At 38.0% G+C, this 26671-nt stretch overlaps 2 protein-coding genes across 5 annotated transcripts in view; one reads left to right on the top strand and one right to left on the bottom strand.

Moving 5' to 3' along the window:
• Positions 1–4529, bottom strand: part of LOC132774168 (putative ferric-chelate reductase 1) — a 47928-nt gene extending 43399 nt beyond the window's left edge. The window contains exon 1 of the mRNA XM_067467770.1: positions 4103–4529. Within this exon, the coding sequence (XP_067323871.1) occupies positions 4103–4143 (41 nt within the window). The 5' untranslated portion in view covers positions 4144–4529. The remainder of the gene's footprint in view (positions 1–4102) is intronic.
• Positions 4530–5680: 1151 nt separating this feature from the next.
• MTF2 (metal response element binding transcription factor 2) lies at positions 5681–26034 on the top strand. Of its 4 annotated transcripts, none has more exons than XM_060773994.2 (15): positions 5681–5961; positions 14235–14433; positions 14522–14603; positions 15552–15647; positions 15942–16042; positions 16147–16295; positions 17873–17968; positions 18475–18543; positions 18930–19053; positions 20758–20825; positions 21275–21445; positions 21884–21992; positions 22160–22212; positions 22323–22427; positions 23415–26034. In XM_060773994.2, the coding sequence occupies exons 1-15, from the start codon at positions 5957–5959 to the stop codon at positions 23767–23769; spliced, it is 1782 nt and encodes a 593-aa protein (XP_060629977.2). In that variant the 5' UTR covers positions 5681–5956; the 3' UTR covers positions 23770–26034. The 4 variants fall into 4 exon arrangements, with proteins under 4 accessions (XP_060629977.2, XP_060629976.2, XP_060629974.2 ...); XM_060773993.2 differs by lacking the exon at positions 5681–5961 and adding an exon at positions 6253–6356; XM_060773991.2 differs by lacking the exon at positions 5681–5961 and adding an exon at positions 8321–8344.
• Positions 26035–26671: the final 637 nt, after the last annotated feature.

A 26671-nucleotide genomic window follows, 5' to 3' on the forward strand; every position in this document is an offset into this window, starting at 1 on the left:
GTATTTGCATCCAGATTATGTAGCCGTCTGGACAGCTTGTCAATTTCTGAGAGTTCCGTGAGCTTCATTTTCCATTTTTCTGCTGTTGGCATTGTCTGTTGTTTTCAATATTTTGCAAATAACATTCTGGCTGCTAATACCATGCATTGAAAATTTTTCTCATATTCTTTTGAAATTCGTTTATGAATGAAAACTGATAAGAAAGGTTTCAGGCTCTAAAATAATTTTGATGTTTATATATTTTCCAATATTTTGTGACAACACTTTTTAACTGCTTTGGCTCAATGCAATAGAAATTTGCTTTCCAAAAGGCGCAGCATCTCCAAAACTATTGATCTGAGATGAGACTGCTAGAGCATTTATAAAGTTCCATTTGGTTCCCAAGAGCTGCTTCAAAAGGAAGAAAGATAAAAGTGGTATCAGCTTATAAAGATGCTCATTAATTAATACTATTTAAGTTAGAATAATGAAGTCAATACATTTCTTTCTCAAACTAAGAAAGTTAATAGTCCATATCTACCCTCTAGTACACCCTATCTCATGTCAAATATTAGCTTAAATTAAGACTATATGATATTTGCAGTTGAGTTTTAAATGTATAATTGCTAAACAAACATAACAATGCCCTTTATGATCATCACATTTGCCTTACAAAAGCAAAACTATTTGGACAAGGATTTGAATATGTATGCTTCAGGAAGTTAGCTTTTCCGCAATCCATACTCCTGTTTACAGTGTGGAAAACAACTTTCTAGATGAAGTGTGGGACATGAGACTTTGGGATCAACATTGGAGACTTGGGCTGGATCTACCCTGCCAAATAATGCAACCACCATACAATCCAGATCACTGCAATTAAAATGCGTTTTGTAACAGCATTATATGGCAGGGTAGACCCAGCCTTATAGTGACCAAATCTGAAAAAGGTGTTTGTGTCTTCTCATTAGACACTTCTGCTCCTCTTTATGATATTGTTGGAAGAACTGATTTTGCTTCCAGTCAACAAAGACACTTTTTGGGTCCATCCTTGAAAAAAACGTAACCCGTGAGTACCTTCCACACATTATTTTCATATACTGTAGAATTAGCACATGAATAATTTTCACTTCCTCTTCACAATTACTTTTATTTTTCCCTTGTCTGTAAACCCAGAAGCAAAACAAAGTATGGATTGTCAATGTTGCAATCCCAGGTGACAGCAGGATTGAAGAGAAACAACTGGAAAAGCTGACACGATATGAGGATTTAAAGATTGAACCGCAAAGATTGTGGCACAAGCCAGTCAAGGTGGTCCCAGTGGTGATTGGCACACTGGGTGCAGTGCCTAAAGACCTTGCCATGCACTTAAACACAATTGGCGCTGACAAAATTACCATCTGCCAGCTGCAGAAGGCCACCTTACTGGGATCTGCATGTATTATTCACTGATACATCACACAGTCCTAGACACTTGGGAAATGTCCAACGTGTGATCCAATACAACAGCCAGCAGAGTGATCTTTTCTGCTGTGGACTCATCTTGTTGTGTTTCAAATAATAATAATAATAATAATAATCTTAATTAAAATGAGTAAGGGCCTGTCCAAACAGTACCTTTATCCCAGGAGCTTCTGCAGCAAACAGGAGTGTGGCCAGTCATTGTTACCTGCAAATGCGGAAGCAATCGCTACAAAAGGCAAAAAAATGTGAGATTTCCAGGTGTGGGAATATTGTGGTTTTGAGATGAATATGCAGCTATTCGCATGTCTGTATGTCACTGCAATCGGAAATTATGGGATTTCTTATCTAGGTTTGTTCCCAGGTTTTAGATGTTTGTTCTTGATGGGTCGGTTTCTAAAAAGAACTTTGTTTGTGTGCCAGAAACTTCATGAAGCATGTGGAGGGCACATTTTCTGTGGCTAGGACAAAGTTGTGGCTCCCAGTCAACATTGTACATCTATTCACAAGAAGAGCAATCAGGAACAGCTATGTATAACCCAGGAACAACACCCGGCTGTTCCATGTCACAAGTACACAACCAAATCTGTCTGGACAGATGGCCAGGCAGACAGGCTCTAAAAAGTGTCAATAATGACAACGTTCTGTTCCTGGCTTGAAAGTGTGTCTTCCTGTTTGATTGTGCAGTGCTGACTTGGGCAGAAGTGATCCTACCCTGTGAACTTTGTTTGAGTGGCAGATACTTCTTGAAACACGTGGGGGGCACAGTTTGTCTGGACAGGACAAAGAACAGAACTTTTGCAGTGATTCTCTGCATATCCGCATCTTTAAAAAAACAAAAAAAAACCCTGAAGTTTCAGCGGAAGTCCCGCAGCAGCCATCTTGGGAGCCTCTAAATCTCACAACAAAACATCAAGTCTGGACAACGGAGGCAGAAATCCCAGGACCAACAGGTATGTGGACCTCTTCTGTAGACCCAGTATTCTTGCCCCTGTTTATAACCCATGATTTAGTGCTGTCTGGAAGTGTTCTAAGGCCCCTTCTACACTGCCGTATAATCCAGATTATCAAAGCAAATAATCCATGTTATCTGCTATGAACTGGATTATATGAGTCAACACTGCAATATAATCCAGTTCAAATCAGATAATCTGGATTTTATATGGCAGTGTATAAGGGGCTTTACGCTATAGTTAATGCAGCTTGACACCACTTTAACTGCTCTGATTCAATCCTATGAGATCCTGGGAGTTGCTGTTTGGTGAGGCACCAGGCCTCTTCGGCAGAGTAGGCCAAATACATTTGAAAGCTACTCCCAGGATTCTATAGTTTTGAGCCATGGTAGTTTTGGTATTAAACTGCTTTGATTCTACAGTGTAGTAGATTCATCCTCAGGGAGAGGATGAATAGGGAAACATATTTGCTTTCTTTTAACCACTGCCTTAAGACTTTAGTGTTTTATCAGGAAGGGCAAGGGCCAGTATTTTTCAGCACTCTGGGTACAAGTTTTGTTAGCTTTTAAGGCCCCATCTACACTGCCACATAAAATCCAGATTATCTGATTTTTAACGGGATTACATGGCAGTGTAGACTCATATAATCGAGTTCAACGTTGATAACGTGGATTATATACTTTCAAAATCAGGATTGTAAATGGCAGTGTAGAAGGCGCCTAAAATGCCACAAAACTCTGTGTTCGTAGCAGTCATCCCTTCACGGGACAAATGCAGCTGGGGGCCCTTCCAGACAAGGCCCTGTATCCCAGGAAATTATCCCAGGTTTTCTGTTTATCCCAGATTATTTCATAAAATCATAGAATCAAAGAGCTGGAAGAGACCTCATGGGCCATCCAGTCCAACCCCCTGCCAAGAAGCAGGAATATTGCATTCAAATCACCCCTGACAAATGGCCATCCAGCCTCTGCTTAAAAGCTTCCAAAGAAGGAGCCTCCACCACACTCCGGGGCAGAGAGTTCCACTGCTGAACGGCTCTCACAGTCAGGAAGTTCTTCCTAATGTTCAGATGGAATCTCCTTTCTTGTAGTTTGAAGCCATTGTTCCGTGTCCTAGTCTCCAAGGAAGCAGAAAACAAGCTTGCTCCCTCCTCCCTGTGGCTTCCTCTCACATATTTATACATGGCTATCATATCTCCTCTCAGCCTTCTCTTCTTCAGGCTAAACATGCCCAGTTCCCTAAGCCGCTCCTCATAGGGCTTGTTCTCCAGACCCTTGATCATTTTAGTCGCCCTCCTCTGGACACATTCCAGCTTGTCAATATCTCTCTTGAATTGTGGTGCCCAGAATTGGACACAATATTCCAGATGTGGTCTAACCAAAGCAGAATAGAGGGGTAGCATTACTTCCTTAGATCTAGACACTATGCTCCTATTGATGCAGGCCATCATCAATAGGAGCATAGTGTAGCATAGGGGTAGCATTACTTCCTTAGATCTAGACACTATGCTCCTATTGATGCAGGCCATCATCAATAGGAGCATAATAAATAAATTTATTTATTTACTTACTGTATTTGTATACCGCCTTGCTCAGCCCGTAGGCGAATCAAGGCGGTTAAAATTCAATGCTTACAATATCATAAATACAATTAAAAACATAACATATAGTAAAAATTAAACATATCAATAATATATAAATTCATAGTGTCACCTTGTAAAAAGCGTTGTCCGGTCTAATTGTCGTCGTTCCATTTTCCTATGTCAGTTACTCTGCATTTGCAAACGCTTGTACAAAAAGCCACATCTTGACTTTTTTCCGGAATGTTAAAAGGGAGGGGGCCGATCTAATATCTATAGGGAGGGCGTTCCACAGCAGAGGGGGGCTACTGCCGAGAAGACTCTGTCTCGACTCTGCCAAACTTGTGATAACGAGAGCAGGGCCTCCCCAGACGATCTTAAGATCCTGGATGGTTCATAAAGGGAGATGTGTTTGGACATGTAAGTTGGGCCAGATCCGTTTAGGGCAGGGGTCCTCAAACTAAGGCCCGGGGGCCGGATGCGGCCCTCCAAGGTCATTTACCCGGCCCTCGCTCAGGGTCAACCTAAATCTGAAATTACTTGAAAGCACACAACAACAATCTTATCTCATGAGCCAAAAGCAGGCCCACACTTCCCATTGAGATACTAATAAGTTTATATTTGTTAAAATTGTTCTTCATTTTAATTATTGTATTGTTTTAAAGTGATTTTTGCACTACAAATAAGATATGTGGTATGCATAGGAATTCATTCATTTTTTTTTCAAATTATAATCCGTCCCTCCAACAGTTTGAGGAACTGTGACCCGGCCCTCTGTTTAAAAGGTTTGTGGACCCCTGGTTTAGGGCTTTATAAGCTAAAGCCAGCACTTTGAATATATGTGTGTTATGGCGACAATTTTTATATTTATATTATGTTTTGTTAATCTTATGGTTATGTTTTTTTTTTTGGTATGTTTTGTGATGTTGCCTGGGAACCACTCTGAGGTGGAGCGGTATATAAATAAAGATTATTATTATTATTATTATTTGAATTGTGTCTGGTAGCAAACTGGCAGCCTATGGAACTGGCGCAACAGAGTTGTGTGCTCCCTGAGTAAGCTGTCTGCCATTTGTCGGACCATTTGAAGTTTTCGGACAGTCTTCAAAGGCAACCCCACATAGAGTGTGTTGCAGTAGTCTATACATGTGGACTCATATAATCCAGTTTATAGCAGAAAATCCGGGATCAGAGTCTGGGATATGGGGCAGTGTGGAAGGGGCATAATTATCTGAGGCCCCTTCCACACAGCTGAATAAAATCCCACATTATATGGCAATATATGGCAGTGTTGACTCAGATAACCCAGTTCGATGCAAATATTGTGGGATTTTCTGCCTTGATATGACTGTAAGAATTATATGGCTATCCGGTACGGTCCTAAGTCCACACTGCCATATATTCCAGTTCGATTAATGTGGGAGGGGCCTCACTGCCTATTCCTTTGCTAAGCGCGACCAGAATTGCCTCAAAAGTGCGGGGGAGGGGGAGGAGGCAGGTTAAAATAGTCCTTCTTTTGTTCACAGTAATCAATGCGCAGTGAAGCCTGTGTCCCTCCGCGCGCATCACTCTCAGCGGCCGCGCGGGTGGGCGGACTTCTTTTTTTGTTTGGCCTCCCTCCCCCTTTCCACTCGCGCCCCGCCCCCTGGCAGAGGAAATGGAAGGGAAGGCTGGAGTCGGCGCATGCGCGCGAGGGGAAGCCGCTACCGCTGGCCTTTGTGTTTCCCACAGTGCACCGGGCTTCTCCTCCGCGGGAAAGCAAAATGGCGAAGGGCTGTTGTGGAGTCGGGCGGCCTGTGAGGCGGCCCTGAGGCGTCCCTCGCCTTGCCTTGGCCCCCTCCCTTCCCTGCCCCCTTACCGAAGCCCCACGGGGGCGCTTGTAGTCTCGGGGGGCCCGGCTGACGGCAGCGGGAGGCTTCTCGAGCGGAAGCGCATTGAGCGCACGGATTTCCCTGTATGAAGCGGGTGGCCCCATTGGAGAGACCGAATGAGGTGGGTGAAGGGGGGGGGGGAGAGGGAGAACAGGCGGAGGGACTGCGGAAGGGGGGGCAGTGAGGAAGACCCGTCCTCCTTTCCCGTCCTTCCCTTGCAGCAAGTCCCTTCCCTGAAGGAAATACACACACAGGCAGCTTTCCCTCCCTGCTTTAACCCCCCCCTCAAATATGTGGGTGGAAAAACCCACATAATGAAGCCTTTCGGACATCTTGCCCCCCGTCATTCACCAATGGGAGGCGGACCTGGAAGCAGCTGGTAATACGGGCTTTATCTGTAGGAAAAGGGGGGGGTTAGTATCCGGTGGAAACCAAAACAAAGGCGAGAGGAAACCGTGCTGGCACAGTATTGTGTGTATGGAAGGGGGCTTGCTCCTTGCTATGGATGAAGCTCAGGTAAAAGGAGGGAAGTTGGTATTTCGTGTTGGGTTGATTGGTGGCTTTCAAAGGATTCGATCGTTGTGGGGATTTTTTCTCTCTCTCACTCTGCCTTTGACAAAGGGGAGAAAAAAGACGGTGAAAATAAGGGAAGGGGGGCGCCGTGAAATGGGAGGCAAGCGTTAATTTTGAAAATAACAATCGACTGCAATGTGCAGTTAGGCAATTTTAAGGCCCTTCCACACAGCTATAACACCCAGAATATTAAAGCAGAAAATCCCACAATATCTGCTTTGAACTGGGATATCTGAGGCCCCTTTCACAGCTGAATAAAATCCCACATTGTCTGCTTTCAACTGGAATATATGGCAGTATGGACTATGAGTCCTTGCACATAGCTATATAACCCAGAATATCAAGACAGAAAGCAATGCAAGATCCACTATGAACTGCATTGTCTGGGTCAACACTGCCGTATAATCCAGTTCAAAGCAGAAAATGTGGGATTTTATTCAGCTGTGTGGAAGAGGCTTATGATAACCCAGTTCAAAGCAGGTATTGTGAGATTTTCTACCTTGATATTCTGTGTTATATGGCTGTGGAAGGGCCCTATGCCATATATCCCAATTCAAAGCAGATAATGTGGGGTTTTATTCAGCTGTGTGGAAGGAGCCTTAGAGTCTAGCCTTAATGGTTTTCTCATGTCGTGAATTTAACATTGCTTCCCTTATTGTAGTTGGTAGCATTTCCTCATTTCGTGGTTTGTAACTGCTATATTTTGGACATGTTTGTCCAAAAAAAGAAATATAATTGCAATGGAGTCTGATTATGTGCTGAGTTTTATATTTTCGACTAGTTTGCATATTGTGGCTTTGGTTTCTTTCAGCTGCCATTTGCATCCAGATTGTACAAAAGTATCCATACAATGTGAAAATGGAAATTGTCACTAAATCTACCTATATTAACAAAATATTCATCATTACTAACATTTCACAAAATATTATCTGTTTTACCACATCTTTCTGTGTGCGCGCACATCCATAAGTATGCACACATATATGCACACACATACACATAATATGAGTAATTTTTCCTGTGTGTGGAGACTTTTGGGACACTTGTTTGGGGCAAGTTTTTACACTGTCACTGTAACTATGACTTTCTCATCCTTTTTTCTCCACATCTGTATGTAGTTCCTTTGATACAATGCTACCTTCTCTGATGCAAATCCATTGTTTCAGTTGTATTGCAGTTATCCATATTCACATTGATATTTATCTTCATGTGTTCCTTATATGAATACTGGTGTCTGTTCATTGAGTGAATTGCCTTTGGAATTTAGTTTTTTAAGCCTTTGATACATTTCTGGAAAGCAGAATTCTTTGATGTAATTTCCATCCACTCCTGAAAATCCCCTGGCTTCAAGTGCTCTCAATGGCAATGGAATGAACTGGAGCAGTAATTAAACATTTTCTTAGAATTATTATTTAAAGTGGGGGTTTTAAGCTCTGTTCTTTATCTAAAAATAATTCAAGAACAACATTCTAAGATCCATTTATAAAGTTTTTAACCCCCCCCCCCCCCCCCCCAGAGTCCCTTGAGCTGTGGTAATGGATACTAAGGAAGTGGTTGATATTGATATCCTTTGTGTGTTTCCGAGTGCATTTCTTTTTCAGCTTAAGTTCTAGGAGTAGAACTGCTTAGGACCCTCAAATAAGCTATGCTGACGTTACCTGCATAGTAAGTTCATAAGATTTCTCTCTGAGCTCCCCACTGTTCTAGCATTCTGAGCAATAACTGGGATTGTAACATATATGCTTCAACCTGGTTCATTATGAACTTTTATGAACTAGTCAAAAGTTGCCACATTTCCTATTTAAAACTGATCTTTCATGTTCTGGTTATTAGTTACAAATTTCTTGGACGTATTCTTTCTGACAGGAAGGAGAAAAGCAAGGTCCCCAGAGCTTCTGTGGTTGAACTTTCCTGATGTGCATAGATTTCAGGTAGTGATTCTGTGTATATTTTTATCATTTCTTCAAGGAGCTTAAGGAAGCACCATTCCAACCCAGTTTTAGTTTACTATCCATACAAAGGAAGGTTAATTTGAATTCTTCTGTAGCAGCAAATGTTGAAATATAGCAGCTATCAAGGATGGGAACTATGTTATCCCCTTGATGTTATGGGAATGCCAATTCTAACAATGCTACCCATCATTGCCAGTGGTGAAGAATACTATCTGCAGTCCCACAGTATATCTGTAGATCTGCCTGACTTTAATCCCAGCTGTACACAAGAACATCTCAATTCTTGTTGTGGAGAGAATTATAAGAACTAGCGGCCATAGTTGGACTAGATTTGGGCAAAGCTAGGTTCACATCCTTCATCATGCAGTTTGTTTGGTGATTGTGGACTACATTTAAGAAATGTGTCTACTTATAGTACAAATGCATATTATTGAGAAAAGAAAAAAATCCAACCTGTACAGTTAAACAAAAGTTTCGCAGAAGAGAGAGGAATACCACAGAAAGAAAAAGGAACAACTCCCTACATCACAAAATAGAAGAGCATTATAGTAGTTCCAGTAAACCTTTTATCCAAAAGTGTTAATATGCATATGTGAAATTAAATAACCAATTCAATTAAGCCTTCTACTGTTGCCCTCCCAGGTCCTTTAGACAGCTAATCTGTGACTTGTAGTCCCATTGTGGAATAATAAACAGATTGCTCCCATATATCTAGCTGGAATCCTACAAGACATTGAAGTAGTAGCTCATAGAGTTTTCAGCTTTTCCTTTTGCCACTTGGCTGATTTGTATTGCACTTAGAATAGCACATGTGAGACAAGTGAGAAGAAATTAAATTGGTCTTGAGGCACCATTGTCAGTAGTGTTGGTCTATTTGTATATGTGTCTACTACATGTCCACATGCAATGAAATCTTGTGTCACCAGCCAGCTTGTCACTGCAGCTGGCTAATGCACTCAGAAGGGAAATGAATGATATGTGACTAGGGTATGCCTCCACCTTATTTACAGTTCGCGTTTTCAAGTGGCCTCCATTCTTTGCTGATATCCACAAGATGGTTCTGTTGGCATCTTATCTGATATAACACTGGTGCCTTTAGTGATAGATTTGGGTCACAAGTTTGCTTGTCATAATGTTATATCAGGGAGCAAAATAAATTGAAATGTACCACAGTGTGATGAGGCAAATGACCAAAGTGTACGGGTTGTATTATTATAATTTACCCTGCTTCCCAGCATGATAGTGCTGCCATCAGACTTCTATGGCAAAATATGTCCATGGTGTCCACTGATAGCTTAGTATTTCTGCTCCGCCTTTTGTTTGAAGATTTTTTCCTTGACACACCTGTAGTTATGCACAATTGTGTTATGGAAAACAGTTCCCATTGTGTTCAGTAGAACTTACTTCAAAGTAAGGAGAATAGGATTACAGCTCATAGATCTGACAAATCAATAGTAGCAAATATTTTTCATAAGGTGTTATGCAACTGAAATTTTTCAGAACAGAGAAATAAGTTTGCACAAATTCACTATAGTCTGAAAGACAAATTACTTAATATTAGTTAAAATTACTTAAAACAACAAAGGATAATCTTGCACCCATTAAATTAAACCATGCTAATGATTTCCCCATTAACCTTTTAAAATAAAAACTGGCTTGCGATATTTCTATTTCTCCAAGTCTTTCAACTAGGATTCGAAGCTACTGACAGGAAGTTCTAATCTTTTAGTTGCATGTTACAGTTTGTATTATAGGAATAAAGTTCAATCATAGAACCCAAACTTTGGGGCTCTTGAAAAGCACCAACATGGCATTTCTCCTTCCCTATGCTGTGTGTGACAAGAGATTTTTCTTCTTTTTAAAATAGTGGTAAGTAAATTTCCTGCTTTCACATGAAGCCCTTTGAATTACTGTGAGAAGATTTGGAAATCTGTGAAAAGTAGTGTTAGTTAAAATAAGGATTTTATTCAATCTGTTGCAAAGGAAGCAAAATGAAGTGATACTGTTTTACTTCCTTTGCAGCTGATTTAAGCCTGTTTTAAATGTGCTTTGTAATAAATCTTAATACACTTGGTTGGACTTGCTTTGGGGAGTTGTGTATAAGAACTAGCTACAGTTCTTGATGTACTTATTGGAGAATAAATCCCATTGAACATGCTAAGACTTCGTTTTGAGTAAGCATGTATAAGATCATACTACAGGTTTGTGTAACTCAGTTCAGTTAAATGGTATTGGTGTATATTGAAGTAAGACCATTTTGTTGGTTCCTGTGCATGGTGTGTTATATATAGAAGATTAGAATTTTTATTGTTCTTATAAATGACACCAAATTAGTTTTGCACTTTTCAGTTCTGCCAATAGAACAGCCTTCCATCTCAAGAGATTTCAGCTAGGACTGCAGATCAAGAAGTCCGTGTCCAATGAGCTTCCACTAAACCAGATCAGCCAAGACAGAGAACAAGCACTCTGTGTTGAAAGCAAACTACAGAGGTTTATTACAATTTGACCAAAAGGAATGCAAGTACCAGCCAATGCTCAAAGTGTACAGGCATAACTCCATACAACATAAAATACAACACATTTTATGCAGTTCTGACAGCCATTCAGATTTCCTGTACCTCCTCCTGATTGGCTGGGAAACCTTGTTGGCTAAGATCCATGCAGGGATTGACCAGAGATTTCCCTGACGTCACTGACGGGGAGGAGATCCCCATGGCAGGAAGAACAACAACTGAACATTGGTCAGTTTAAAGGTTCAGTCTTTTGCTGAGGATGCAAAACTGGAAGGAAGTGATGGTGTGGGTATGCACATGATTCCTTGATTGACTTAAGTGTCGAGTTCCGTAGAGACAAAAGGTGCAAGACACAAAAGGTGACAATCCCAAATAACCGGAGGCTTGGCTGATGTATTCTTACTTGTTTAGCATTCTCTTCTGTGAGAATGACAAGCCTCCAGCCTTAGTCAAACAGGTGAATCCTAAGCTCATCTTGGTGACAAAAGAGTCATCCGATTTACATACACACAAGGGTTTGATTTCATCTGGCCTTAGAGATCCCTAGAAAGACCTTTCATTAATATTTCATTATAGCGATCTCCATTCCCAGGAACTTATGCAAACGGGCATTGGGACAGAAGCTTTCTTTAGGATATGTTTGATACAAGTTTATACATTTAGAAATGGATGCAGTATACAAGCAATACAAGTTACACAAGAAGTATCATTTTTATACATTTATCAAATGGTTTAGCTCTGATAGAGTTTGGGGTACAAGTGCTGCTGGATCCTTCCAGCGCCTCCAGTGTTTTCAGTATTGTGACACTTTGAAAAAGCAGAAGGTGATAAAAATAAGGAAAAATGTATCATATTTCTTACTTGGAAGTCTTATTAATCATAATGTTTTGGGGAGGGGAATGTGGTGGCTCGACAACAAGTTGACTTCCAAATGGGCGTCTTTATTTGACACTAGCTTAGGTACCTGGTGATGCCCAGATTAGGTCTTTTTTAATGCTATTTTAAAGAAATAGTCATTCTGTTTTTATGAATGGTCCCATTAGAAAGTGCATAACATTCAGGGTCAGTAAAAATACTGGGGGGGGGGGTGTTTAGGGGGACTTTTTCAGTATTTTCTGTTGGTCATCGGGGGATGTGCCTGTGTGCCAGGTTTGGTCCAGATTTGTTGTCATTGGGAGTCAAAAGGCTCTCTGGAATTGGGAGAATTTATTGATATATAATATAAAAATATTAGACATAAAGCTATAGATAAGACATGCACAACAAAGAACGTTTTGAGCCACTTGTGACCTGCCAAGAAATTTTGGGCACGTGGCAAAAAAAGGTGGACAATATAAAGCAAACTGGAGGGGAAAGCACAGAAGGGATCATGATGTTTATACTCTTCAGCCAAACAAAAGGAGCTTCCCCTAATGGCCCCTCCTTGGAAAGGCAGTGTAAATTCGCACATCTTAGGAGCTCCTAAGATGTCATGCATGGCAATGGTGTAGGTGGATGCTGGACAGCTCCCTTTCTTCCTTGGTGGCTTCGGCCTGATGCCATTCAAACATGCCAGCAGTACGAATCCGAAAGGCAATTTTGAGACGTTTTCTTCCTTCCACAGGTTTGTAAAGAGCACAAAAAGAGACTTTTTGGGTGGTCGGGTGGGGGGGGGGGGGGAGAACGAGCACAGAATAGTATTATAACATAATGCTATACTATAAAAGTACTGTGATTGTACTTGAACTGCCATGGAAGCAATCTGTGTAATTTTGGGATTTGGGGTCTATTGTTATCTTACAGTATAGTAGTACTGTAGTAAAAATTCTGAATCAAGAGTTGGTACATCTCCTTAGCCACATCAGAATATATTCTTGTAGAGAAAGACTTGTCCCATTTGCTAACTCTCAAGCCACATTCTGTTCAGAAGCCCTTTGTTTTTGCATGAGTTTCCCCCGCCTAGCTGCATCCAACCAGGGCTGAGGTTTTGTTTTGTTTTTTTGTTTTTTTGATGGAGTTGCAATTCCAATTATTTCCAAACAGCAGGAATAGGAAAAGTGGCAGTGTATTTGTGTAAAAAGAAGGGAGTCTAGTTCAATCTAAGAGGAAAACAAGACACACTTGCGGGGGGGGGGGGGATGCAATTATACAGAAGTTGAAAACAACCCAAGGTTGCTTTAGAAGTGGGTAAAGATGGTTCTCCTCATTGATCAAGGAGGGAAAAATGCATTCAAATATGTACTGTTAGCAAACCATTTTTGTAACATTTATGTGATGTCATAATAAATAAAAATCTTAAGTAATTAGTGTAATTAATTGATGTTAATTGAAATTTCGCTTTGTTATAATATTGTTTACTTGCAAAATAGTTATTACTGTATATACTTGAGTATAAGCCTAGTTTTTTAGCCCCCTTTTTAGGCTGAAAAATCCCCCCTCTCCTTTTGCTTGAGTGAGGGTCTTGGCAGGAAGGTGTAGGGCTGAAAGAAGGGTTTCTTTCAGCCCTGCACCTTCCTGTCAGGACTCTCACCTCTCCGCATAGCAGCCCAGCTCTCCTTCCTCTTCTCCTTTGCGCAGCATGCACCTTCATCTTCTCTCTCATTGTAGCGCATGCCTTCCTCTTCTCTCACCACACCAGTCTTTCCCACTTTTCCTTATTCATATAAACACAGCATTTCCCTCAAAATGTGTAATTAAAATAAACTATGGTGATTATTAGAAGGTTACGTATGCACATTTCCATTGAAGATTAGAATAATGGTATAATCGGAGTTGGACAATCTTATCTTAAATTACAGTTTTATGTAAATACTCAAAAACATTTAACCTACTGATGCCTTAGTTAATGTAATGTTATTGGTATCGATTTTTTATTTTGAATTTTTCCAGTAGCTGCTGCATTTCCTACCCTCGGCTTATGCTTGTGTCAATAAGTTCTCCTAGTTTTTTGTGGTAAAATTACGTGCCTTGGCTTATGTTTGGGTTGGCTTATACTCGAGTAGTTGATTATGTATTTACTTGGAAAGTGAGGCCCCTACCTACTGCCAAGTTGTGCAGGTCTGTTATAAAGAAAACAGGTCTTTTATAAAGGATTAAATTAAAGCTATATTTTTCAGAACCATCAATACACTTGCAATTCATTGCTGATGCCAAGAAATGTGGCATATTTCCCTAATCATATTAATTTACTATTCATGGTTTTAAAGGGGAAAATACAGTGTTTTAGCCCAGCATCACCTTTCAACATTGTTCTCTTTCAGTGTGCATAGAAGTTATAGTCCAAAAGGTTTTGACAGCTGAAATGTTGTGTATTTAATAGAGATTTTTTAAAAGTAACAAATTAGTGATACTAATTTCATTTTTTTTTTGTTCACCAGAGACTCTACGGGGGTGGGTAATTCAGTGGTCCACAAGCGGTCTCCTTTACGTCGAAACCAAAAACCACCAATATCCTTGACCAAACTGTCCTCACGGGATGGACAGAAAGCCAAAAAACCAGTGTGCAAATTTGAAGAAGGCCAAGATGTCTTAGCTAGATGGTCAGATGGCTTGTTTTATCTTGGAACTATCAAAAAGGTAACATTTTTTAACAGCACTAGACAAATTGTAAGTATTTCTGTTCCTAGTGTTCAGGTATCACTATCTTAAAACTGCTTGATTTCAGATAAACAAACTTAAGCAGACCTGTTTTGTTATATTTGAAGACAGTTCCAAGTCCTGGATTCTCTGGAAGGACATACAAACAGGTAAGTAGTTAATTTTATTTTAAAAGGTTTTTTATTTTTATTGATTGAAACTTAAGAACCTCTCCTTTAATTTCCAGCCCCTTTAACCTTTTGAGGTATGTTGAACATGGTTATTGGTTTTTTTAAAGCTCCTGTTCATGTGATAAGTAATCCCCCCTTTACCACCCACTTCGGACAGAATTACAAGGAAGAAGGTTGAAAAAGGAGAGGCCATAAATTGTGTCCAGTTTGTTTCAGATTGCATCAGGTGCTTTGGTGTGCAAAGAGGGAAGAAAGTCAAAACATTGCTAATTGAGGGTATTTGGAACATTTAAACCTCCTTTTTCATGACATGGACAGCAATCAATATTGGCTTGGAATTCTTTATTCTGTCCACTTTTATGTGTCCTGCTTATCTTCAAGCAACTGCTTCCACATCTCACCTTTCCACTAGAGCAGTGCTGCTCTAAATTGTGGTCTGTGGACGAGTGCCTATCACCGAACCATCCCAAGTTCTTGTAGAGCTTCCAAGAAAGAAAAGGTTATAGCTAATGGGGATAAATATGGCACTGGTCCTTGGCATACTAGGGAAAAAATGCCAATCCCCACATTTGATAGCTAGAAGCAGTGTGCTGTGTGATCTATCTGCTAGATCCTTTTTAAAAACTTGTGGCAAAAGCATTGCATAAATAAATCTAAAACTGATAAAAGAAAGAGATCACAAGCTGCTAGATAGTTTTAGACCAAAAACAGGCAACAGCGATTGCATTGCGTGTAGCTTTACAACATGCTAGATCCTAATGCCTCTGTGACTCATCTTGTTTCTCCCATTACATAGGCATAGTAGTGGGAGATATTTCTGGATCACAAATTTAATGGTCATATGTATGTGTTCTGTTGTCACGTTGGAAGGAAAACAAGCTTTGTATTTTTCAAAAGTAAAGCAATGCATCCTTTTCTTTTTTTTAGGAGCTACTGAAAGTGGGGAAATGGTCTGTACAATATGCCAGGAAGAATATTCAGACGCACCCAATGAAATAGTTATTTGCGATAAGTGTGGCCAAGGTAACACAAACCTTGCAGCATGCTAAATTTTTAAAAGTTTGACCAACTTTTCCTCATGAATCCTTGGTTTAGGCATATTTAAGTGGAACATGAACTGAATTGTCATAAGATACATAACATATCTGCTAATATACTACGATGTTTAGATGTAAATCAACATTTATATAAGATTAATTTGGTTTACTGTAGCTGACATTTAAGCTTTTATTTATAAGATCAACTGAAAGATAGCTTGCCTGTTCGGTATTAACAATCCCATTACAAAATGAAAACACATTTTTCTCCTATGCTCAGGTTATCATCAGCTGTGTCACACACCAAATATTGATTCTAGCGTGATAGATTCAGATGATAAATGGCTTTGCCGGCAGTGTGTCTTTGCAACAACAACAAAGGTAGGGAAATCATACATTGAATTTAATAAAGTTGAAAGTCAGATTTGCTTTTATCTGGCATTAGATGTTAGCATTTGCTACTTCAATCTTTTTTTTTATTCCAGAGGGGGGGCGCACTTAAGAAAGGACCAAATGCCAAAGCACTGCAAGTCATGAAGCAGACATTGCCTTACAATTTAGCCGACCTTGAATGGGATGCCGGCCATAAAACAAATGCCCAACAGTGTTATTGCTACTGTGGAGGTCCTGGAGAGTAAGCATATAGAAACGATTGTGAAAAGATTCTTTCTCTCAATAGTTATTTTCCTAAATATATTCACCAATAATGCATATTAATCCTATATTTCTGAAATATGTATATTTATGAGACAGCTGTTACAACCATTTTGTGCCATGGGAGAACACCAACATCATTATGTTAGCATCAGACATTCCTTACACTTTCTGTTTTTCAGTTTTTTTAGTCTACAAACTCTCAAGAAATTACAATGTTTACATTCAGCACCTGTAAATACTTATATTGGGTCAAATTTCATTGACTCCAGTGATACTTAATCTCAAGTAAATATGTTGGGATTGGGCCACATGTTTAGTCAGACTGGAAATGTAAAATTCCTTACATGTTTTCATGCAATAAATGTTGCTATGAGTTCTTTCAGTCACTGGTACAATAATGCCACTCACATTCTTATGCAGTATGATAAAATCATATACAATCCAAATAGTATAGATGTTTTAAAAGAAAGATAAAAGACAATGAAACTCAAAACTTTACACTCTAAGGTTCATTCTCCCAGTTATAAGGAACATTGAAAAAAATACCTGAAGCATAGGTGGTAACTGAATATAGATGGCAATTAAACTAAATTTCTAGGAGTAGGTATTAAATCATGAAGCCAGATAGTTGTCAGTGGTTTTGCAGCATAGATTTTGTTGCTTTAGAGGCAGCAAGTGTGATGAATTATGGGAGACTGTAATTTGATGCTTAAACCAATAAACAGATATTACATAAGGTCTTGAAGAAAGCAGTAAAACAGCTTAGGTAAATGCTACACATCCAGGCAAAAGATAACTAAAAAAATGAGTGCGAGATAGATGTGATCATTATTTTTTCAGATTAATCACACGAAATATTAAATGCATACCTTGAAGCCATGTATGTCTTGACCATTTCCCTCTTTTCCCCTATAAGTTAGCAGAACAGGAAGCCATGTTATATAGTGGCTTTCCTGTCTCTGTATTTGATAGATTTTTTCTATATGATAAATGAAAGGTGTCAAATTTGTGGCCCTCCGGGTGTTTTGGACTCCAACTCCCAGAAGCTCTAGTGAGCTTGCCCAGTGGTCAGGAATTCTGGGAGCTGAAGCCCAAAACATCAGGAGGGCCACATGCTTTGATGCCACTGTGAGAAATTGTGCCTTTTGCTTATTCAACAGAAACCATGCCTGTAGTCCCAATGTGTTTTTTCCTTCCACACCATCAGTTCTAGAGAGTTGTGGGGAACTCCAGGAGCAGGTTGGGTACCACAAGAGGGCACTACAGCTGGGAGGGAGGGGAAAAGGAAACTGCCATTGCAAAATGTTTAGCCTGTGTACAAAAGACATAGTCAGAAAACATTTTAGCTGTCTTATAAAATTGAACTACCATATTTTCTGGCAATTGAATGTTTTGCCTTATGTCAGAAACCACCCTGAGTCCTCTTGGGGAGATAGGGCGGTATATAAATAAAGTTTTATATTATTATTACTACTACTACTACTACTACAGTGGGAACATATTGAACCATTTCAATTAAATTCTTCTTCTTTTTCCTCTCTTTCTCGGATGAAGTTGGTATTTAAAGATGTTACAGTGCTGCAAATGTAAACAGTGGTTCCATGAGGCTTGTGTGCAGTGCCTCCAAAAGCCAATGCTTTATGGTGACAGGTAAGATCTGTTTGTTTATAAAGTGTGATGATTTTTTTTCTTGAGGGAGAGGACAAACTTCACATCTTTATTAAAGTTCAGTATTGTTGATTTCTTTAATTGCATTTATGATGTTTGCATGTTTTTACTGGTTCTTGTTATATCGTGTTTCATTTTTCTGCATATTTATTTATAGCTTGCTCTGATTATTTTTCACAGAAATTAGCTTATAAGTTTTGAAATAAAACTATCTTTCTATGTCTACAGTTAGTTTAGAAATTGAATTTTGCCCCTTACAGAATAAACAGGTTGGGTTTTTTATTTCACAAAGCTTCATAGCATAAGAGTTTAGATTTTGCTACCATTTCTCTCAAAGCTGGCAATTAACAGTTTGTATTCACTGATATATGTAATGTGTATGTTTATGCCAATTTATTTGCTTTGTAAAGTCTTAAACATTTTGCAAAATTAATCTTTTGCTGATGGTGAACAAATTCACATAATTAAAATATTTTCTTTTTTAAAAGGTTTTATACATTCATTTGTTCAGTTTGTAGTTCTGGACCAGAATACCTCAAACGTTTACCCTTGCAATGGTAAGTACAAGTTAATTGTGCACTGAAAAAATGTTGACTATATTTCCATGGCTGCCATTTGCTATATGGCTGTAACATGGCCATAATTTTGCTATTCTGTTAAGTTCGTAAACAAAGCACAAGTGGCCTTCTTACAACTCAGAAAGTATTGTGTCAGTTATTCCCCCCCCCCCCCCCCGCTAGTTTCTGCTTGTAGACATATTATTTCATGGACAAAATATTAGAATAACAAACTTGTGAAATTTGTAGGAATTCATTAATGCTGCACATTGTGCTATCTGGTTTCTAAAGAGCCTTTGCTCAGTTTGTCTTCTAGACAGATTGTGTTCATACTTCTAAAATGTTAAACAATGCTAATTGTTTTCATTGAAACTTTTGAATTTTAGGGTAGATATAGCACATCTATGCCTTTACAACCTAAGTGTTATTCACAAAAAGAAATATTTTGATTCAGAGCTTGAACTCATGACATATATTAATGAAAATTGGGAGCGACTCCACCCTGGTGAAGTAAGTAGTTAAAATGTTCATATTGGTTAAGTGTGTCCTCTCGTTTAGAGGGTCAGACTATTAATACCTGATTATTATTTTTTTCAAGTTTCATTAGCATCATTCAGATTCTAATCCAAAGGTTTATATATGAACATTGTTGGCTAGAGAGTGTGGATTCAATAGTCAACAGTTGGAAGTCATGGGTGCACAATTGATTGTTTTTTCTTTATTTTATTTTTATCCTGTTTACCGTATATACTCGAGTATAAGCCGACTTGAATATAAACGGAGGTACCAATTTTTACCACAAAAAAATGGGGAAACATTGACTCGAATATAAGCCGAGGTTGGGGGATGCAGCAGCTACTGGTAAATTTCAAAATAAAAATAGATACCAGTAAAATTACATTAATTGAGGCATCAGTAGATTAAATGTTTTTGTAATTTAAGATAAGACTGTCCCCTTCTGTTTTAATCATTATTATAACATTCTTCAATGTAAATGTACTACTATAATAATAATAATAAATAGAGTAAAATAATAAATGTAGTAATGACAATAATAAATGGAGAAAAATAATAATTGTAGTAAGAATAGAGTAAAATAATAAATGTAATAATAATAGAGTAAAATAATGTAAATGTAATAATAATAATAGAGTAAAATAATGTAAATGTAATAATAATAGAGTAAAATAATGTAAATGTAATAATAATAATAGAGTAAAATAATAAATATAATAATAATAGAATAAAATGATAAATAACTTTTACTTGAGTATAAGCCAAGGGAGGCTTTTTCAGCCTGAAAAAGGAGCTGAAAAACTCAGCTTATTCTCGAGTATATATGATATCTTCCAGTTTTGGTAGAAAGACGGTTAACAATAAATATAAAATAATTCTAACAAAAAACAATGTGAATACATCAATATATATATATTTTAAAACAACTAAATTATGCTACTGAAACCATTAAACATTAAAATGCATGAACATTTTGTATTCACTTTAAAATTCCAATCACACCACCTGTAAAAGCCCAACTCATGTGAGTTTATAAATGCCTGATGGGAATGAAATGTTTTTACCTATTGATGAAAGTGCAGTAGTGATGGGGCCATCCTGGCCTCTCTAATGATGATGTTCCAAAGTCTGGAACCAGCCAACCAAAAGGCTCACTCTCCTGTTCCCACCAAAGAGTGATGATTAATTGCATGATTTTGTTTTTTAATATGTCATCTCTCTACGATGAGATGTCAACCAGTAAATATTATCACAAAGTTATTACATTAGGAGTTATTCTTATAGTCCAAAGAATCCTTGCTTAGAATTTATGTTATTTTGAAACAGTTTGTTGTGTTAGGTATCCAAATGCATTTTATTTTACATTTTACCAAAGCACCAAACATTTTATATCATTAGTAAAATAGAAAAGATACACTCCATATTTCAAACAGATATTTATATAGTTTTATTCTTGAATTCATATTGTTCTGTATGATATCGTAGGATAAGTCACATTCTAGTTTAGTCATCACATTAACATGTTGTTTTACCAGTCACTAAATATTCTAGAACATAATGTTATCCTTTTAAAAATGTGTAGGAATTCTAAAATACAACTGTGTTCTGTGCATCTTTGATCTGCTTGCTGAGTGTGTTAGTATTTAAGGGTTTTACTCGAAGTCTTAGTAAGTTAAACCACTTCTTAATACTTTACAGTTGGCGGATACCCCTAAATCTGATAGATACCAACATGTTCTGGAGGCATTAAATGATTACAAGACAATGTAAGTTGATGCACATCTGAAATATATTTTTCTCTTTGGTTTTGATTTGTCTGATGCTGCACATACTAATCTTCTGAAATTCTTTTAAGACATGCTCATGATGACAACATAAAGTGCAAAGGTTTTGCACTTCTTAAACAGGTTTTAAAATCCATCTTGGGATTATTGGATAGAAATTGGTTAGATTTACTCTAGAATTGCTTTTCTAGGCTAGAATAGACCTCTTGAATTAATTACCTATAGTAAGTAAACACTTATAAAACAAATATCTTGGTTGTATGGGTTTGCTTCAGTTGGGACAAGCAGTTGAATCTAGGCTATTTTTCATAACCTCTACATTTGAGTGGATTTAAGTTAGGAACAAAAAAAAAACCCAGTCAGTATAAGGTTTCAGTGTACATCTGATAAAATGCTTAGTGTGCCCTAGTATTCTGTATTTAACATTTCAGGTTTATGTCTGGGAAGGAAATAAAGAAGAAAAAACATTTGTTTGGCTTGAGAATTCGTGTTCCACCTTGCCCACCGAATGCTACTTTTAAGGCTGAGAAGGAGCCTGAAGGAACTTCACATGAATTCAAAATCAAGGGCAGAAAATCTTCTAAACCTGTGCCTGATCAGAGGTAAGACTAGTTCAGCAGCTGAAAAAGATTTAAGTTGGACTAGATATTCTTCAACATTCTGAATATTCTTCTCACAAAAATACATCGTATCTAACATTGCATGAACTGAAGGTGAGCTTATGCAGTACATCTTGCCTTTTTCCATTTGCAGTGCTGAGCAGGTCTATTCAGCTTAAGCAATAGTGAGGAATGCTGGAAGATGCAGTTCCACATTTGGAGGGTTTCAAAATTCTCATGCTTATGCTAGAATGTGAGGAAACGGCAATGGCTTTTAGAGTCAGTTTCTAATAGGGAAAAAACGATGTTAATTTATCAAAATACATTTATTTTTACTAAATCTACACAACTGAAAAAACATTCTTTTTTGAAAAACTATACATTCCAAATATAGGCCAATTGTGTATCATTTTTTAAAACTGAATTCTCAACTTTTTAAAGGGAAATTACCAATGGCGTTGAAAAGAAGGGAAAGAAAAAATCTGTGGGCCGTCCACCTGGCCCATATACCAGAAAAATGATTCAGAAAATGTCTGAGCCAACTCCTTTGGTAAGTGATATTTACACTTATGTGTGTCTTATTCTCTTGGCTAAAAATGAACAATTGGTCAAACTGTATTTAAAGAACCAGTCTCTTTATGTTTATTGGCAAGTTGAATTTCTGCAGAGCTTGAAAGAACCTGTTTTCCTTTTTCCCCCATCTATCTTTGCGGAAAGGAGCCTGTTATAGTGCAAGAATCCCCTACTTTGGATTTACCTAGCACTACTGGGTAAGTCAGGAAAATCTGCTGTATTTTCTTTATTAATTGGCTAATGTCAGCTTAGATCAGGTTTTGATATTTGCTTTATTTTGGTTGCATGTCACTGTGAACTGGCTCAGAAGATCTGATGGAACTGCACACTCTTCCAATACCTCAGACGTGGAATCCACCGGTGCTGCCAGTACAAAGGAAACTACCTCAAGCAATACTTCCAAGCATTACAGGTATGCTGCAGTTTTCATTTGTCCTACACGTGTGTGTGTGTGTGTGTGTGTGTTTGTAAGGCAACAAATTATAGCAAACCATAGTGCCTTAAATTATGCCAACTAAAAAACTGAATATTTTGATTCTCCTTGTCCCCCATGTGCATGAACCGGCCCAAGCCTCCCCCTAACCAGATGCTAATCATTCTCCCGCTTGATCCCACCTCTTCCCAGTGGCTTCTTTGTCCACAGAAGGGGAACACCACAGAACAACTTCCGCCATGGTCATCTTGAAAGGCCACTAGGTGGGGCAGGGGAGAGATAACAGCTTTTTGTTCCATATTTTTGAAGACTGTATTTTTTTATGTTTTGAATATTTATTTTTTTAAAATAATGTTTTCTATCTTGATTGATTGAATTTATCGATTCAAAGCCTGCAGATATGTAAAGCCCACCATAATCAGTTACTTTAAAACAGAGGTTTCCAACCTTTGAGCCTCCAGGTGTTTTGGACTTCAACTCCCAGAAATCCCAGCCAGTTTACCAGCTATTAGGAACTGTCGGAGCTGAAGTCCATGTGATGCCACTGCATGCCAGTTACAACTGCATCCTTACAAAATGATTTGTTCGATACTGTTTTATGTACTTTTCATAAATATATACTTTCCCTAGAAATCTTTGTTCATTTTTATACCCCTTCAAAATGTGGGAGATCTTTATAACCCACACTATGTACATTGGTATACAGTGTGCCTTTCAGCAATGCAGCTGTCCCTATGATGCATCAGATATATTTTGCTTGGTGTGTAGTTGAATTGCACCCTGATGCTCAGTAAGTCCTGTAGTGTTGTGGTGCCAGCCTGCTTTCTGCTGTCATATTAGGCAATGACAGCTGAATCAGCTCCTGCAGGTTCTGGTGTAGTAACATCCCAATTTGATGTCCATCTCAAGAGCCATACTAATGAAATACATCTAAAAGTGTAACTTCCTGTTTTAATTGTTGTGCAGTTTGTCTGACTCGAGAAAAAGGACACGTACAGGACGAACTTGGCCAGCTGCAATACCACACTTAAGGAGAAGAGGACGCCTTCCAAGGAAAGCGCTCCAGATCCAGAACTCGGAAATAGTGAAAGATGATGAAAGCAAAGATGATTACCAATACGATGAACTCAATACAGAGATTCTGAATAATTTGGCTGACCAAGAGTTACAGCTTAATCATCTCAAGAACTCTATTACCAGTTACTTTGGTGCAGCAGGTAGGATAGCTTGTGGTGAAAAATACCGTGTTTTGGCACGTCGGGTGACACTTGATGGAAAGGTGCAGTATCTTGTGGAGTGGGAAGGCGCAACTGCTTCCTGACTCTCGTACTGCCCAGATCTATTTATAGACATAGTTCATAAATCAGGGGTGCAGAAGGAAGGTGGTTTTTTTGTATTTTTGAAAATGGAAACCAAGTTAGCCTTAACTCTTGCTTCTTAACAGTATAAACCTTGTGACAAAGAATCTACCCATTTAAAATAATCTGGATTCTTTTTAAAATGACAACTTTGGGAATCTGGAATTATGGTTACTTTAAAATATGCACAAACTCAAAGAGACTTTTAGGATACATTCCATTTTTGTTGTTGGTAGGGACTCTTTTCTATAACTAGAACAAGTTTTTGGTAAAATTCTTAATCTTTTCTTACTGAAATCTTTGCAAAAGTGTATTTCTACTTTGACAACCCTAGATTTTCATAAGGTGCAGTGTATATAATTCCTACTGAGGACTGTAAAATATTGAAATCTTCTGTCAAGCAAAGTGTAAAATATATATATGGAGCTTGTAAATTGCTCTGTGACTAGACTTTGTTGTCTTTTTAATATATTCTTTGCATGTGTGTATTTGTGTGATTGTGACCTATGCAATATAAATTATGGGATTGGGCAGCTTCTGACTTTGTATCCCATAATTCTTTTTATCAGGAATAGTTGCAGTATTTACACAGCAGCATTTCTTCTCAGGCTTTATTGAGTGCTGTTGCTTACCACGGACTACAGAATATGTGTCAAATGAATGCTGTGTGTTCTGACATAAGTGCAGTCAATGTCATATGCCTTTAGAAAATGGTTTCAGTTGCGATCCTGCTCTTTTGGTCTAGCGATTGAGAGATTTAGAGTGCCTCTCAGGTTCACATGCTGCCTCCCCTTTGCAGGTTTCATCCTCCTTTCAGCATGAAGCATGTTGAAATGCTATGTGTTCACTGAACGTCATGGGCACCTCTTGGTGAGCTCTGGGAAAGACGGGGGGATTTGGAGGAAGTGTATGCTCCTGCTTTCTTAGCCATGAATAATAAGAGATCTAGAAATATTGCATCTATAGTGGGCCAGGTTGCTTGAGGGTTGCAATCCTATCCTTGTGTACTTGGGAGCAAATCCTTTTGAATTTGAAGGAAACTACCTTCTAATCAGACATCTGTAGGTCTGTGCTGTAATTCTCCTTCAGAAAAATTTAGTCATTTGAGAAAAATATCAGGACTTTAACATTTGAACCTGGACTCTGCTTAAGAAAAAAAGACATCTAAGGATTTGTGACATACTGATTGTAAATTTTGTATCCCAGTTTTTAAAAAATGTCAGCAGGAATCATACAAGATTCCTTTATGTGATGTTTTGTAGTTGTGTTTTATAAACGTAGTTGGAATAAAGTGTATAATTAATTGCACAGGGTCAACAAACAGTATGTTGCCACTTGAAGTAACAGTACTGCTATTATTACAATATTACCTCTTCTGTCCTTAGAAATATGAATCCGTTTTTAAATAACTTTATTTTACTTGTAATATAACAATTGCTTTTTTTTTTGGCCGAGATTAGATGTCTGTTCTTTTATCTGTTGAAGGTTTTTTTTTGTACTTTTTTGCCAAAGAATCAACACAGCAATTTTAATTTGGATATTCTGCATTTTACTTCCTAATGTTTTGCTGTTAGACATGAGTTTATCAACGAAGTAAAAACGTAATATTAATGAATTCTGTAGCATTTAAACATGACTTGCATACTTAGACCATAACTTTTTGATGTTTAATTTTTTAAAGCCTGTTGCAATTGTCAAGGGAAAAGAATTCCCTTTGACAGCATAATATATAGCCAAAGGAAGAATAGACAAATTGGTTGCCCTGTGCTTGTGGTTAGCTGACAGGCTTTACAAAGTCATTATTAGAATATACTTCTGATTTCCTTCATTAAAAATGTGGGTCTTTTCCCCTCACGTCGTCTCAACTATTACAATAAAGTTGCCTTGCCTATAGCTGCAATATTTTGATAAGACGCAAGTTACTTCATGAATGTTGGTCTCTTGAAATAATGCAAAATGTAGATGTCTGTAATGTTACAACCAGTTTCTTCATTCATTTTCTGCAGTCTTTTTAATTGACACTGAACACCAGCAGTATTTCCAGTAGGGCTTCCATACTAAGATACCAATTGAATTCAAGTTGGAGAGAAAACATAACAAATTATCAACAGAATTAATTGTGAATGTGTGTGAGTTTTCATTTTGTCAAAGTGGCTAATACATTTGTATTTCTGAAACTGTTTTCTAGAATTTAAAATCAATATTAAATGTCTGTATTTTTAAGAAAATCTGTTTCTATTTTCATTTTTACTTAATGATTATAATAGCACCCTTATTTTAGGATGTTTGTTTCTAAGGCAAATATGAAGGATGATTGAAATCAAAGCAAGAACTGAGATTTTAAAGTGGTCAGTAGAAGGCTTTTTACATATGCGAGATCCTAGTTCCAAGTTTATATACTCAAAATTCCTAGTTTTATCCCAAGAAAATAGTTAGGTAGTAGCAGAATGCCAGGACTGTTTCGGGAAGTATTTGAATAGAAGAATGTGTAGCAGGGTGGTGGGATTTTCGTCTGAATAAAATAGAATTGAGCTAATTGCTGGAGCTGTCTTTCACTATATGTTCATTGGAGCATCCTGTATACATTTATGAACAAGTCTAGAAATTTTAGTCAAAATGAACCCTCCAAATGTGGAAAGTTATCCCTGGAGCGTTAAGTACTATAACTTAACTGTTTATTTAAAAAAAAGGAACTATCCTTCCCTGAATTACATAACAAGAGATAAGAGTTTAATCTGTCCTGAAGAACCTAAAAGCACCAACGTCCTCGACTTTTTGTGGTGGTCATTATAGCCAGGGTGACTGGCCCTCTGAGAAATACTGACGTTTTCCCTTTATACAGAATGACTCTTGACTTGATGGATC

The sequence above is a fragment of the Anolis sagrei genome, chromosome 4, assembly GCF_037176765.1.
Source record: "Anolis sagrei isolate rAnoSag1 chromosome 4, rAnoSag1.mat, whole genome shotgun sequence".
Taxonomy (NCBI): Eukaryota; Metazoa; Chordata; class Lepidosauria; order Squamata; family Dactyloidae; genus Anolis; species Anolis sagrei.

What these genes read in the sequence shown, in the direction of transcription:
- MTF2 (XM_060773991.2), top strand. An exon ending in AGCGACTCCACCCTGGTGAA is followed by an intron (nt 19,054 to 20,757) that starts GTAAGTAGTTAA and finishes AATACTTTACAG; the next exon opens with TTGGCGGATACCCCTAAATC. An exon ending in AATACTTCCAAGCATTACAG is followed by an intron (nt 22,428 to 23,414) that starts GTATGCTGCAGT and finishes ATTGTTGTGCAG; the next exon opens with TTTGTCTGACTCGAGAAAAA.